General features: G+C 39.2%; 2 protein-coding genes across 6 annotated transcripts in view; one reads left to right on the plus strand and one right to left on the minus strand.

Annotated features, from left to right (window-relative positions):
- Positions 1–8,292, minus strand: part of rbm27 (RNA binding motif protein 27) — a 23,227-nt gene extending 14,935 nt beyond the window's left edge. For all 5 annotated transcript variants that reach the window (XM_040149923.1, XM_040149921.1, XM_040149920.1 and 2 more), the window contains exons 1-7: positions 8,057–8,292; positions 6,323–6,441; positions 4,345–4,472; positions 3,920–3,999; positions 2,713–2,918; positions 1,910–2,224; positions 916–1,143 (exon numbers count right to left, since the gene is read on the minus strand). In XM_040149923.1, coding sequence (XP_040005857.1) covers positions 916–1,143; positions 1,910–2,224; positions 2,713–2,918; positions 3,920–3,999; positions 4,345–4,472; positions 6,323–6,441; positions 8,057–8,115 — 1,135 coding nt within the window. In that variant the 5' untranslated portion in view covers positions 8,116–8,292. The remainder of the gene's footprint in view (positions 1–915; positions 1,144–1,909; positions 2,225–2,712; positions 2,919–3,919; positions 4,000–4,344; positions 4,473–6,322; positions 6,442–8,056) is intronic.
- Positions 8,233–15,275, plus strand: part of LOC120802868 (leucine--tRNA ligase, cytoplasmic-like) — a 22,430-nt gene continuing 15,387 nt past the window's right edge. Inside the window, exons 1-14 of the mRNA XM_040151041.1 lie at positions 8,233–8,616; positions 8,965–9,086; positions 9,535–9,622; positions 9,768–9,848; positions 10,271–10,408; positions 11,109–11,270; positions 11,600–11,712; positions 12,046–12,109; positions 12,359–12,447; positions 12,621–12,846; positions 13,312–13,399; positions 14,397–14,473; positions 14,798–14,851; positions 15,024–15,164. Of these exons, the coding sequence (XP_040006975.1) occupies positions 8,611–8,616; positions 8,965–9,086; positions 9,535–9,622; positions 9,768–9,848; positions 10,271–10,408; positions 11,109–11,270; positions 11,600–11,712; positions 12,046–12,109; positions 12,359–12,447; positions 12,621–12,846; positions 13,312–13,399; positions 14,397–14,473; positions 14,798–14,851; positions 15,024–15,164 (1,449 nt within the window). The 5' untranslated portion in view covers positions 8,233–8,610. The remainder of the gene's footprint in view (positions 8,617–8,964; positions 9,087–9,534; positions 9,623–9,767; positions 9,849–10,270; positions 10,409–11,108; positions 11,271–11,599; positions 11,713–12,045; positions 12,110–12,358; positions 12,448–12,620; positions 12,847–13,311; positions 13,400–14,396; positions 14,474–14,797; positions 14,852–15,023; positions 15,165–15,275) is intronic.

Raw genomic sequence — 15,275 nt, forward strand, 5'->3', positions numbered from 1 at the left:
ATTTCCTACAACACATCTGAAAAATAAAACTATGGAAACTATCAACAAGTAGACTCCATTATTAAGCTATAGTAAAGTAGCTACAGTTTTTTCTGCCTTGTATTTTGCCTTCAAATCGAAACTTTTTTCTCTCCATCATCCTGAGTCACCATTTTATAACTTGCACAAAACATTCATAATAAAAAGGTAATAATTATAACAATAATAATAACAACAATAATAATAATAAAGGTTAAAATATAAGATGCTCAGTAACTGTGGAACTGAAAAGGCAGGATGGTATGTATGATGGGCCTAGGAGCAGAGCTTTCTCATGGAAAACTATTTTCTTCCACCAGGTACATACAGGGGAGAAATTAAAAAAGGGTTGCAAAAGGGAACCGAGATACGGAAATTATGTCATTAAAATTAACAATTTACTTCCACCCCTCTGCATGATATTTGTGTTTTGTCTGATCCATTTGTATCAGCTATAGACATAAGACTAAGACTATTATGAATACACACAAAAATACAAATAAAATTAAGGACTAAACTTTAGAGATTTTTCATCTGTCAAATATGTCATTACAACATATAAACACATTGTCTAACGGAAGTGTTGATGGAAACAAAAAAAGGGTTAGTCACTTAGAGATGACCACAAGTGACAGGAAATGTAACTTTCAAAATATAACAAATAATTTCCATACTGAGAAAATGATAGGTGGAGGAAATGTATATTATGGGGCAAACAAGTGCTTAGGAGGAGGATAATTTTTCTTTTTTTTCCACTAGCTGCAGCAGTTTATAGAATCACAAGTTGCTTTCACAACTCTACTAGCCATTGGAATACTCACTACTCACAACAAAATGCAGAACATATGCTATTTCTAAAAGTTACCATTTATGCAATAATGTCGCGGTACCACTTACCAGTCATGGGGAAGACACCTGGCGGTGGTGGCTGGCCATAGGGTGGCATCGAAGGCATCCTGAGGGAAGGGGGTGGCTCAGTAATCGGGGGCATGGGCAGACCGGCGGGGGGCATAACAGGTGGGGGCGGGAATGGAATCATATTTGGTAGATTGACATCATCCACGATGAGAGGGTCGTTGCCATGGTCAAATGGACAAAGGTCACCACGGACACAAAATCCTTTTTCTGTGGAGAAAAACAAACTTCAAAACTTTGTTTTTTCATACATATGTAGTTTTTTTTAGATGTTTAAGGCATCATAAACATTATCTTAGCAAAACCTACAAATCTTCTTGGTACTTTTTCTCCAGATACCTTTGAGTGCCTCCTGGTGGTCGAATTTAAGTAGAGATTCAGACAAAAATATGACTATGTACATATATATGAGAATAAAAGCAAACAAAGGAGCAATGGGATGAAATGGGATGAACAACTGTTCAAGTTCAAAGCAGCTGAGACATACAGCGCTTGTATTTACCCCAAAGGCTCATTAAGGCACTGCGTCCCTAGTGGGTGTGTTTGAGCACCGTGACAGATAACAGTGTGCTTCAGGGACAGTCGGTAAGTTTAAACCCTCTTGTGTCTCTGTGGAGAGTTGGGTGCAACCCTACTTGCTTTCCTGCCTTTCACAGGGGACAAGAAAAGGAGTGCTAAACAGTGATGAGACTAAACAAGGCAATCAATAACCCTCATGGGAAGATAGAGGCAGAGGTAGCCAGAGCAAACCTTACAATGTCCATGACATATAGGCTCTACATCGACATTTTTTTCCCTATTTGAACAAAAGCTGAAATTTTCACTGTGATCCCAGTTTAAATATCTTCCTAATGCAACAGCTGTACAGTGCAAACTGCTACTTAAGATGGCAGAAGGAATGTTAATAAGAGTAGAATAACTGATAGAAGGCAGGTATCAAAGGTAAGGAGGAAAAGATGATTCATTCGTTTCCTACCATCGTAATCCCTGCAACGCTGTTTGAGTGAAGCGCTCTTATTGTTGAATGGCTTCCCGACACCATCTTGCCTCTGGGTGCCATAGTAGCCAGACCAGCTGTCTGTAGTGCTATCGGGCAAGTGAGCCAGTGTTACCACGGGAACGCCTCCAGCCCCTGAGACTCCAGCGGACGATGAGGAAGAGGAGGAAAAAGGGTGCGGAGGTGTGGGCAGGGGCAGGAGAGGCAGTGGGTGCTGCTGCGGGGGGCCGGATGTGGTTGAAGAATTGTAGCCGTCGGTATCCTTTCTTTCAACCTCAAACTTTGACTTAAAGTCTGTTAAAGACAAGCAGAAATAGACAGATATTTTAACAAAACACAAATAAATATTAGAGTAAAGTAGTGCACCGTAGTAGAAATTTAAACCCTGTAAGTTTTAAGCTCTTTAAACAACAGCTACTTCTCTCGTCATGCCAAACATTTAGAGTTATAGATTAACCTTGCAGGTAATAAGGCCAATTCCAACCCGTGTTGTTGAATACCAACTGTCGTGAATGCACAGCTGTCCACATTGTTCCTTATCGATAACAACTCCCAGCAACACTGACCAACAATCCAACACAGCTATATCCAGATCTCCATTCAGTCCCTTCTCAACGATCTTAAGCACTTCACACCCATGAAGTCTCCTGCAGCACCTCTGCATCACTAATGCACAGTTCAACTGTGCTGACAGGAGCTTCAGGAACTTCTACACTCCTGGGTCTGGTCCCCTGTGCTGTTGTTAATGGTTGTGGGGGTGGGATGCAGAGGAACTTTCTCACCTCTGCCTCCTCTGTGCTCCCTGTCCCTGCTCTTTCCTCGGCTGCCACTCCTGCTCCGGCTGCGGCTGCGGCTGTAGCTCCTCCCACGGGGGCTGCCCCTGCGACGCTCGTGCCGCTCCCGCTCGCGGTGGGAGTCGCTGCTGCTCTTCCCGTGCCGATCGAATTCACGGCGCTTGCGCTCATCTCGCCTCCTGTCATCGCGGCTCCTGTTTGGTTGGTGGGTTAGAGGGAACACATTTGAACTACTATCTTTATGCCTGTTTTAAATGCAAGAGTCAGACAGACATATTTAAGAGGGTTCTAGCAGGACTGAATCTTAAACCAGCTAAGACAAATGTTGGTCTTAATGACTATCAAATAAGGACACATGGATCATATTTTAATATGTATCTATTAATATGCACGTTGACATCTGTTCTCAAGCAGTGGCCTTTATTTAACTGCACAGAAGAGTTGCCACAAGTTGTTGTTAGAGAGAGGTTTCAATTCCCAGTGATTTCCCTTGTTTTATAAGAATATTTTGATCATATTTAAGTAAAAAGCTTCCCTTCTTTCTCAACTGCTCCAATGCACTGTGTTAATTTGCTGTTGCTGCTTCTTTCTGTTAATAAACCTTCAACACATTTTTCTGTCTATTTTACATTTCCCTGAAAGGCTTTTTTTTCCCTTAAAAAATCTACAGGAAATATTGAGTTTCATTAACAGCAGCTTTTACATAGTGAAGTGAACATTATTTGTGCCATAAAAAGAAGCTCAAAGGAATTGGGGTATATGGCATGGCTCTGTTGTTTAACTGACTTAATGCTGCAAAATAAAAATTAGACAAGCACATGACACACTTCAACTGTTGTCTTCAATGATAGTATAAGAATTGTGGAATTTTCCTATCTGTTATGGACTAGATGTGTTACAGACAAGGGATAGGCTACTGGACACCAGGGTTTTCATCAAGCTAAAAGCAGGACTCATGGGATTTGAAACTAACCACTCAAATATAGCCACAAGTCATTATCTCTGCACAACTAGATCATGCAAAATGATGGGAATTTCATCAGCAGTAAGAAAGGAAGGCCTTTTGTATTGGAAATTTCAGCATTAGGCAGGAATATAAGTGTTGTACATCTCAAATGGCAGAATAATATCTACATATGCCTTGTGCTTGGTCATTAAGCTGAGCTGAAAAATATCCCTGAAGCCAGAGCCATACCTGGACTCGTTGAAGTCAGACCGGTTTCTCAGAGGACTTCTCCTCCACCTGTTTTCTCTCTCCTCCTCTGGAGTTTCAGGCTTGAGGGGGGAAGGAAAAAAAGTTACAACTTACCAGCTCCCCTAGTTTATGTTTTGAAAACAGAAAGAGATTTAAAGATACTAAGATATGATCAAAAAACATTTTCTTCTCAGTCGGGAGAGAATGTTGGTTATAAAAGGTCAAGATATCTGAATACGCACTGTGTCTAATAACACACATTGAGATATTTATCAAATCCTTTAATCCAAACACAATGCCCATTTTTGTTTTATGCTCTACCCACTTATCTACAAAACCACTTGAAAGACAATTTATTACGTGGCCACAGGCAAGCTATTATTTTCAGAGTCCAAATGTAGCCATTTCTCAGCAACTTTTCATACCTCCACAACATCAGACTTGACTGCAGGTAGTTTGACCTCCTCTTTAGGAGCCTCCTTGGCAGCAGGATTTCCCAGGTAGTTCTTGGTTGTCAGACATTCAAAAAGTTTATCAACAAATCCTGTTGTCTCTGCAATGAAAATATGACTCATGTGAATAGATATAATCTTCACTAGAATTTTTTGCAGTTTTGCCCATTCTCCATCAACAGGAAAATTGGTCCTCAGGCATGAAATGTACTGACATTCCTCCTGAATCAAACTACAGTTCATGTTTCTCTGCTCCTGGCTGCACTAAATATATCCAAGGTCTAATAAATTCCCAATTAATAATAAAACACAGAAACTGCATGAGGGTGAAACGGGGGGAAAAACTACTTGATAAAAATATTACATAATAAAAAAAAGGACATAAAGGAGCAAATGCAATCCACAAAAGGATTGAAAGGACATTCAGGGAATTAGTTGAAACCATTTATTTGACTGCTGTCTTTAAGTATGTTATTGCAAAGACTACGGTGTTTAATTGTTATGTTCTGACAGTCTTTAGACTTAATAACTTCCTTTGTATCTTTGCACTGTGCTTTTATTCAGAAATGGTTAAAGAAGTGTCATGGAATATCATCTTATATCAGCAGCTCTTTTGGAAGAAAAACTCAGATGTTTTTGCAAGGGCACACACCCAAATTGTAGTTTTAAAACCCAGAATTCTCCACATGAGATAAAGTAATTCCTGTGAAGCTTGTACGCAAAACATCTCAGTCGCCCCCTGGTGGTATATTAGCAGGTGGGACATGGGCCAAACCTTAAAAAAAAAAAAAAAAAAAAAAGTACACGCCAAATAAATTTTTCCCAAAGATGGTTTCTGTCATTTTAGGTAGTTCTTATCCTAGTGATGTATGTTCAAAAGTTCATTTTTTCTTTTAAGTTTTGTTTTTAAATTAGTTATCTGATGCTCTAAAAAAAGGGGGTGTGACGTCGTGATTGACAGCTGTGTGTGTGCTCGCGATTGAGTCGGGCAGGTGTATGGGTAGGACCTCGCTACTGTGGCTCCACCCATTGATCACTACTGTGCAGATTCTAGCTCCAAATTACATCACCAGCACAAGATGGCAATGCCCATATCCAGTCTATTTTGGCTTCATTTTTGTACAGTAGGAGGAAGTGGATCTTTATTGTCCATCTTTATATACAGTCATTGGGATCCACAAGTTGTAGATGGTAATAACATACAGCTGATTGCATCTCTGAATGTTGAACTTAAGCTTGTGGTCTGGAAGGAACTTTAAAGAAACTGTTAAACTGTTTATTTTGACCATTTTACCATTTATAAATCAGACGCTCTGTTAACACAATATCTGCTTGTAGAATGCAAACAACAGAGTGTCAGACAGGGAAAGTACGACTACCCCTTGGTAACACACATGACTTCTGGACTACTGGACCACTGGGACTACTCAGAAGTTTTTAAAAGATTTATGTTAAACACTTAAACACTCCTCGCTTTGCTAAATAAGCCCTATTTCGCCCTAAGAGGTTATCTAAACTGATTTATTTCAAGCAACAACATTTATTGTTTGGAGATAAAGGCTGAGACTTGTCATTTCCCTTTCTGTCAGTTACCTAGAGAAACAATCAAATGTTTTTTATGTTTCCGAGGGAACATTCTTCCATTAAAAAAAAAAAAGAAAAAAAAAAAAAATCAAAAGAAAAAAATTCTCTTTAAATAATAATTTCACTGAAGATCTCTGCCACCGGCTGCAGTTCCAAAAAGATTTGTGAACCGCTAAGCCTCTATCGTCTGTGGGATGTATGAGGAGAGTAAGACGAAAGCTGTTTGCTTGTTTGCTCAATGATGGAAATCTCTGCTGCAATGAGAACTTCTGCATAACTTCTCTGACCAGCAAGAGCTACAGTCTGTACCAAAACTGCATGTTGTGTTCAGTCACATAGGCAGAAATGCTTTGTGTGGAGTTCTTACCTTTTTGTAGGAAGACATCAAGCTGATCAGCACAAAGTGCTTTCAGCTCCTTCTCCGGTTTGTCCTTCTTCACAAGAGCAACCACATAGTTGGCTAATGCAGAGGGATCAGCATCACATCTGCAAGTTAAAATATATCTTGTCAATAACCGATACCTAGTACCGTAATTTAACAATACAATACAAAAGTGTACCGTTGGATCCTTATAAAACTATTTAAAGAATGAAAAAAAGGGAGACAAAAGGAAGAGACAAACCAGAGAGAGAAAACTGAATTCAATTTTATAAATCAACAAAATCCAATATAATGTATGCAAGTAATACAACAGTGTCCAACTATCCATGCACGCAGAAATTTTCAAAATTAACCAAGTCATTGTCAGTGCCAAGTGAAACCCCTAACAATACCTGGAGGGCAGAACATGACTGCAAAAACTTAAAAATAGCTTCCAAACTTTTAAACCAAGAGAAAGTAAGAGTTCCAACCGTATACCCCCCTTGACAAAAACCTTTACTAACGGATCATGGTGGAATACCTCTCAGCCAGCAAGTGATGGGGCTATTACACATTACCAAGAATACAAACATGCAAGGCCCTAGGAAAGCACTCATGACAACTCCAAACCAATACGTAACTAAGTACATAACTACTAGCTCCTAGATTGGATAAAACTGTTAACTCTCCAAACCACCTTCACTTCAATCTGACCTAAAACCAGTTGGGTTGTTAGTACCTGATAAAATAACAGACAAAAACACTAACCAGGCCAACCCTGCTTGATCACAAATTTGCAACTGAAAAGAGAAAACAAGTATTGCAAATAGGGATTCCCTGAAGGCTTTGTTACATGGGAGATTAATGAGCCTGCAACCATACTGATTATAATTTAAAAACGACTTAAAAAATGTAAGTGAGAAGTCTTTCTGTAAAATTAACAAAGCCACCGCATCAAGGTTCAACTAAGTGCTATACATCATATGATACAAAATGTGACAGAGTGCAGCAACCTAGCAACACTTCAATGAACATGCCATAACATGTAAGACGGTGTATACAGGTGCCTGTGTGTTAACAACATCCACCCCTCTACACACCAACTCCTCTTAAATAAACTTTGTTAAATAATTTAATAAAAGTATTTTCATCAATGCATTCATGTGGGTTCTTTGGCAACATCCGTGTCCAATTGTAATTAAATAATTCGAATTCCAAATTTGAAAGAGAGGGAGAAAGAGTGAAAGACTGTGTGTAACTATGGTAACTTAAAGAGTACGCGACTGTTATTTTTAAAACACTGCACAACACATAGATTATAACTCAGTAAAGTAAAGGTAGATATATGCCAAGAGATTTCAACAGTTAGCTATTTAAATCACAAGTAGCAGCGTGTAAGTAAGGTTATCTGTTACAGTTTGCTGGCTTGCCACAGAGCTGCGATAAAGTTACATTATCGAGAGCCAACAATGTGCATAACAAACCTAAAATAACAGTGCAACAGATGTAAACAAACATACTACACTTTGCACAAATTTCATTTCTTTAGTTATTGAAAAGTCACACTGTCTGTCTTTGCTATGAAAGGCCAGCTAGCGGCAATGGTGGCTCGCTAACTCGTGCAAGAATTTGCCATCAGTTTCTAGCAAGTCCCCATTGATGCCAGGCTAACCCGCTGGCTAGCCAGCTAGCGCAGCTACGTAGCATGCGAGCTAAATGTCATTTCAATTCAACACTTACATTGGCTCCAGGAGTTTTGCCAGCCATGACTTCAAGGCTTCCACATTCTCTATGATCATCGTGAGAAAGACTATAATTCTGTCTATAAAATGAAAGTGCGTTTTGATAACCCTACTCTCATCGTCTATAAATTTATAAGCTTTAAGGCCTTCTGTCTCTCTTCACTGGCAGGTCGGACAAAGTGTTTTACGGCATGGCAACACAAGACGAGTTGTCGTAACGCAGGCCAGACGACGGGCGCTATAATCAATACCGTGTCCTTATTCGGTCGCGATTCCTTATATTCATATCAGCGGGCCAAAATGTTTCTACTAAAATATGCAGTGTTAACCAAATCATTACTATTCGAATCAAGGAAATAGTTTAATAGTCAGTTTATTTAATAATGAACGATACGACGCCTGGAAAGTTCTACGGACTACATTTCCCAGAAAACAACGCGAGAGTCTGATAGTGGGTGTCGTCAGCCAGACCGGTGGCGTGGGTTTCCCTTGTCACAGTGGAAGCTGCTGTCTAAACAACAGAATAGTGAATAGCTGGTAATTTAGGTCAAAATGACGGTAGGTCCAATGATCAAATTATCTGCGGTTTATAGCGGTAAATGTCGGTTATAGGCACCGGATACGTTATATTATAAAATTAAGTTACTGTGGCTATTAGCTAAGTTGGCTAACAAGCTAGTTGTCGAGTCAACTGCAGAAATAGACTTGAAAGAAATCTGACGCAGCTGGAACAGAGATTACAGCTGTTTTATTGTTAAACGAGTTTTTAACATTATGTTCTCTTCTCTTCTGTTCTATCCTCGGGTAGAAAATGTGATTTTCTTCTTTTTTCCGTTTTCTCCTTCTTTTTTTTTGGGGATATGGAATTTGGAAGAAACTCTCATCTTGCTCCTTAATGTCTTCCAGGAGCGGAAAGGAACAGCAAAGTTGGACTTTCTCAGGAAGATCGAGCTAGAAATCCAGGAGAAATGGGAGAAGGAGAGGGCGTTTGAGCATGATGCGCCCACAACAGTTGGGGAAAGCACAAAGTGAGTAGCTGACCGTTGTTGCTCTGATGAAGAAGAACCCTATGTTCTCTTTTAGAGTTTTACTCTCTTTCACACACTTGAACCGGGAATAGTCCTGTAAACAGTTATAAGACGAGTTGTGAAGGAAGCATTTTATTTAGATTTTTGTATACAGGAATGTCAGAGCAGTTTCTGCAGGTGTACTTCTTCTAACTGATCTCTATCTGATGCAACTATGAGTACAACAAATTCTTAATACGAATTATTGTCGGTATGTAATGTAGTTGTTATGTTGATGGTGTTGCAAAAACAAGCCATGCAAGTGTGGGTTAAAGTTTTGACGTCAATTCATGTGTTGCCTCATGTTATTTCCCATTTCACGTCTCTTTGCTTGGAAAAAAGATGCTAGATATCACATCCTTTTGGCCTCTTATACATATTTTGATTGGTCATTTCTTTTTCCTTCCAGCAAAAACAAGTACTTTGTCACCTTCCCCTACCCTTACATGAATGGCCGCTTGCACCTTGGCCATACATTCAGCTTGTCAAAGTGTGAGGTAAGTACAAAAACAGACCGAGATGAACACTGAGAAATTAACTTCGTCCATCTGCACCTATGACAGACACTTGAGATGCAGATATTCATCTTAAGATCACTGGTCTCTGAGGTGCTGCTGTTAAACCTTTTTTTTTTTTTTGCAGTTTGGTATCGGTTACCAGTCTCTGAAAGGGAAGAAATGCCTCTTCCCATTTGGGCTGCACTGCACGGGAATGCCGATCAAAGTGAGTGTTTTTTTTGTTTTTTGTTTTTTTTTTTGTTTTTTCAGTCCATCATGTAATGTTGTGTGTGTAGTTGCAATGATGTACAGAAATAATATTTGGTATGATAATTGTTGGCATTGCCTTGCAACAAAATCAATGTAGATTCTCTTTGAGGACACATGATCTGACATAATCTTCCCACTTTGCATTCAACAAACACAATAGGCAGGTTGTCACCAACTACAGTCTTTTTTTAAAGTCCCTGCACAGTAAAATGAAACAAAACGACAAGTCGTATTTACTTAACCAGTACTGCACTTTTACTGATATTCTGCTTTGTCAACATTTAGTAATTCGCTCCTAATAATTCCCTGTCTTGAACCCCCTCAAACATTGCCTTATTCCTTTTTCAAGTATTCATAAACCTATATTGAATCCATCAGGCCTGTGCAGACAAGCTGAAGAGAGAAATGGAGCTGTATGGAAACCCTCCACAGTTTCCAGATGAGGAGGAAGAGGAGAAGGAGAAGCCAAAGACATCTGATGAAATCATCATCAAGGACAAAGCAAAGGGAAAGAAGGTCAGGATCTGAGGGACCAGATTGGACGCATATTCCACATAGGGAGGAAAAAACACTGAATTCAGTGTATGGTTTATAATAATAAATAATATATATATAATAACAACTAGAGCTTTTTTTTTCTATAAGAAAGTAAATATTTTTATAAGGGTTAAAAATTGAAAATACAGTCTGTATTTTGAATAATATCTAGTTTACCCATGTGATTTTTAGTTTACCCAAGTAAGTAAAAGTAAATTTAAAAGAAAAAAGCAAGAGTAAATGGTAGCGTCCCTTTTTTTGTTGTTGTTTTTTTTGAGTTATTATTGCAAGACAAGCCAATTTACTGTAAACTGTGATGAGAAGTTTCTTCTTGCAGCACAACTTTTGCATCTGTAGGAACATAAAATCTGCCCCTCAAATCAGTGTAGATGATCTGATCCTTAAAAAACATCTGGGTATTATTATGTGGAAGCCAAAAGTGATAAGCCATATTAATACCGTAACCTGACTCTATATGAATTGTATGAGGTTAAGTAAACATTGCTAATAACAACTCTAGTACCAAACCTATTGGATAAAGATGTGGGGTTTTATGTTTTGAACATGTCTGTGTTGTGAGTTAATCTTTTCTATTTTTGCCCACATAATACTTGGTTCAGCATTCACGAGCATTCAATTTTCCTTACAGTATTACAACTCTTTCTTATTCCTCTGTTAGAGTAAAGCAGTGGCCAAATCTGGATCCTCCACCTTCCAGTGGGACATTATGAGGTCACTGGGGCTGAATGACCAGGAGATTGCCAAATTTGCCAATGCTGAACACTGGCTGGAGTACTTCCCCCCCCTGGCTGTTAAAGACCTCAAACAGATGGGTGTTAAGGTGACTCAATATAATAATCATCTTTTTCTGTTTTGTATCTGCCTGTGTCTGACCCTTTTTATACAATGCAATACACAATTAAATGTATGCTTTTATTCAAATTATTTTTCAGGAGTGAAATACAGTAAACTCTTGTGCCGTCATGGAATATCCTGGAGCTAAATTATTTAAACGTTTGTTGAGAGGCACACAGTAGATAACCCTGGTGACATGCACGTAGGCAGTTAAGCTAGAGTCACCAGGATTTATTGGCCCTGAGGATAATTAGGTCAAGAAATTAATTTAAATCAGTTGTGCCTAAATCCTGGTGTCATGTTATCACCTCATAGGTGGACTGGAGACGTTCATTCATCACCACAGATGTGAACCCCTTCTACGACTCCTTCGTCAGGTGGCAGTTTGTCACACTGAAGGAGAGAAAAAAGATCAAGTTTGGCAAAAGGTGAGATGGCTTTAAAGGTTTCCAATTAAATTTTTGCTAGTGCTGTCACAATATCCTTCCAGTGATATAGTGAACACTGAGGAAACTAGGAACACTTTATCTTTGTTGCTGTCGCCATCAATTGAACTGTATTGCCTGAGACAATTTGCCAGCTGTTCTGTACCAGTGTCATTTCTTTTCATTGTGTAAAAGTAAACTGGAAATTTTAAATAAAGACACTGGTAGGTAACTGACTCCAAATTTTGCCCTATGGTTTCCGGCAGTTTAATTTGATTTAGCAGCAATGTACGTTCTTTTAGCTGTATAATGTCACTGCCCTTGACTCCTCTGCAGGTATACCATCTACTCCCCCAAGGATGGGCAGCCATGCATGGATCATGACAGGCAGACAGGAGAGGTACTTACCTTGCTCAATGAAATAATATATTAGCTGTGAATAACAAAAATGCGATATGCTTATATATGATCTATTGTGTGTGTATATAGCAAACATTAAAAGGGACTGTTATGTAACAACTTTGCGACAGTTTAGAGTCACCGATTATGAATATTTGAAATTATCGTACTGCAAATTAGCCACACTACCTCACACCTCATACGTATTTAGCTCTTTTTCTTCCATCTAACATTTTTCCTTCACCTGCAGGGAGTTGGACCTCAGGAGTACACTCTGATCAAGATGAAGATAGTTGAGCCGTACACAGCAAAATTCAAGTCCAAAGTCTTTTATAGCAGGTAACAAATTACAAACACTGAGCACTTTACTACCAATAACTCTGATTGGGAAGGATACTACTGCATAGATAGGTTTTACATGCACTTAAGTATGATTCTGATATTGATAAATACAATACCAATAGCTCTAGAGTCAAGACAGAAGTAAAGTTTTGATGCTGTCCTCCCCACAGCGGCATGAAAGGTAAAAACATCTTCCTGGTGGCTGCCACTCTGAGACCAGAGACCATGTTCGGTCAGACCAACTGCTGGGTGAGGCCCGACATGAAGTATGTCGCCTTTGAGACAAGGAGCGGAGACATTTTCATCTGCACCAGTAGGTCTGCCAGGAACATGTCTTACCAGGGCTTCACCAAAGAGAATGGAGTGGTACCAGTGGTCATGGAAATACTGGGACAGGTACTAGCTTTGTGTCTATTTGTTTACACTATTTGCCTTGCACCACACAGCAGAAAGGCACAGTTAGTGACTAGCTGGTGAACACAGTGGAGCGTTTAGCAGCTTAAGAGTCAGATATTTCCCCTCAGAAAGAGGGTGAATATCAGGTGGCCACAAACACAACTCCAGATGAAGGACGATATTTCTCCGGATCTACTGGATGTGTAAATAAGCAACTGCTTGCCACAAATTACAACATCAGCGTAAAACGTGATGATTTGTCAATGTTGTGTTCACATCTTGTTTCTGCTGCTCCCAAATGGCCAAAACATTCAGTTAAGTTATTTCAGGTACTTTTGTTCTACCTGTTCTTCCTTTTAAAACAGGAGTAAGTCATCCAGATTTTCTAAGCAGGATCAGGTAGGTTGGCAATTTATTAAGAGAATAAATCAAATCAGGTTCTTCCTCATTTTTGCCTCTTTGTAGGATATCCTCGGCTGCGCCCTGAGTGCTCCTCTGACCTCCTACAAGATTATCTACGCTCTGCCCATGCTCACCATCAAGGAGGACAAAGGTATAAGTCAAGGAGTTGTGAAAAATAGCAAAGAGAGAAATTTATCTAGAGAGGTTGTGTTGTTAGATTTGTTTTAAATGGTTTTGCACTGCAGAATAATGTCACACTGATTACAGCGCTTTAGTTTTTGAAAGGATTCTTTGCCAGTCTTGCTCACAGCATTAAGAATACCCTTGAGTGGGGGCACATTACACTCTTTTCTTAAGTGCCAACTTAACAGATGCTGACAGTTGCTGATTAGTTCAGCGAAAGCTTCTTGAAATCTGTCTGTTTATATCCGTGTTTTCAAACAAAGATAATTCTACTTCTTCTTTTTGCTTTAGGTAATACTTAAGCTTCATCCCTTATTCCTCCTTGTCTTATCATATTCGTAGTGGGTGTATGGAAAAATACTGGGGAGTCTCAAAATAGCAGGCCACGGTCAACATAGAATTTATAAGTGTTGTACTGTAATGTCACAGGACGGAAGTACAAATATTCTCCTGAGGGAGAATATTTGTAAACATATAAAATGTTTTTAATTGCATTTAGAGTTCTTCTGTTCTGTTAGAGGACAGTACTGTCTATTTCTCTGGTCTGTTGTGCTTGAAGGGTGTAGTTTGTCTGTTTGTATTAATGTATCGTGCTGATGCATTTTTGTAAATAGGCTTAATTGGAATTTCTGAATGACTAAGTTAAAATGTCCAAATTTCATTGAGATAGAGTCTCTCGTGCCAAGTATGTCATAGTGTCTTTAAGGGATATAGAAAGCATAGAGCGATGTTGAACCTGGGTCGAAACTTATTAGTTTTCAGACCAGGTTTATTTGTTCTTTCCCTCTTCTGAGTTCGTTAGTTGCTTTAATGCAGTTGCCCGGCAGTTGTAGAAACGCGGTGGCAGTAGGCATTTTCACAGCTTTGAATTTGTACAATTACAGTATCACTGAGAAACATAACTATCTGATTTGCATAAATACATTTCATGTGTTCAACTTTTGCATTGCATACATTTTCCTCAGGTACTGGGGTAGTTACCAGTGTTCCTTCTGACGCTCCTGATGACATCGCTGCTCTCCGGGACATCAAGAAAAAACAGGTGAGGTTACAGACCCTTAACTACATTTCTACATAGCTGTCATCCAGGTCGCCTTTCTACCTCAAATTAAGTCTGCTGCAGAGAAACACAGAAAACAGAACCAAATGGAACTCCACATGTAATTTGGAAATTAATATTATTGAATGTTTTAACAGATTGTGCTCTTTAACTAGTCTGGTGTGCTATTTGCTTAAGTTCAGGTGGACTAAACCCCTGGTTCCTAAGGAAAAAATGTGACCATTTAAAGAAAAAATGCATTGTTTACGCATGTACTGCATTTTTAATTTTATTAATACTGCTGTTAACTTTTGCATTTCCAAAAAGGCTCTACGGGAGAAGTATGGAATTGAGGACAAGATGGTGTTGCCTTTTGAGCCGGTAAGCTGACCTGCTAAAGTCAGTTTGATTTCAGTTATCATGCACTGAACCCATCAGTTCTAGTAAAAAAAGAAAACATGTAAAAATGTAATATAAAAGTTCAGTCCGAGTTGCTAAATGCAGACTTAATGTGTGTGTTTTTTTTGTTTTTTTATGTGTGTGCACGTGTCAGGTCCCTATCATAGAGATCCCAGGCTACGGGAACCTGTCAGCTCCTCTGGTGTGTGATGAGCTGAAGATCCAGAGCCAGAATGACAAGGAGAAGTTGGCTGAGGCCAAGGAGAAAGTCTACCTGAAAGGATTTTATGAAGGGGTAAATTGAAGTAGTGGTTAATGAGCAAAAAACAGCTACATAGGTCAGCAAAATGCAGCACCTCTGCACACCCCCTGTGGATTCAACTCAAGGTTTGAAGCTTGTATGATT

The sequence above is a fragment of the Xiphias gladius genome, chromosome 17 (assembly GCF_016859285.1).
Source record: "Xiphias gladius isolate SHS-SW01 ecotype Sanya breed wild chromosome 17, ASM1685928v1, whole genome shotgun sequence".
Classification (NCBI taxonomy): domain Eukaryota; kingdom Metazoa; phylum Chordata; class Actinopteri; order Istiophoriformes; family Xiphiidae; genus Xiphias; species Xiphias gladius.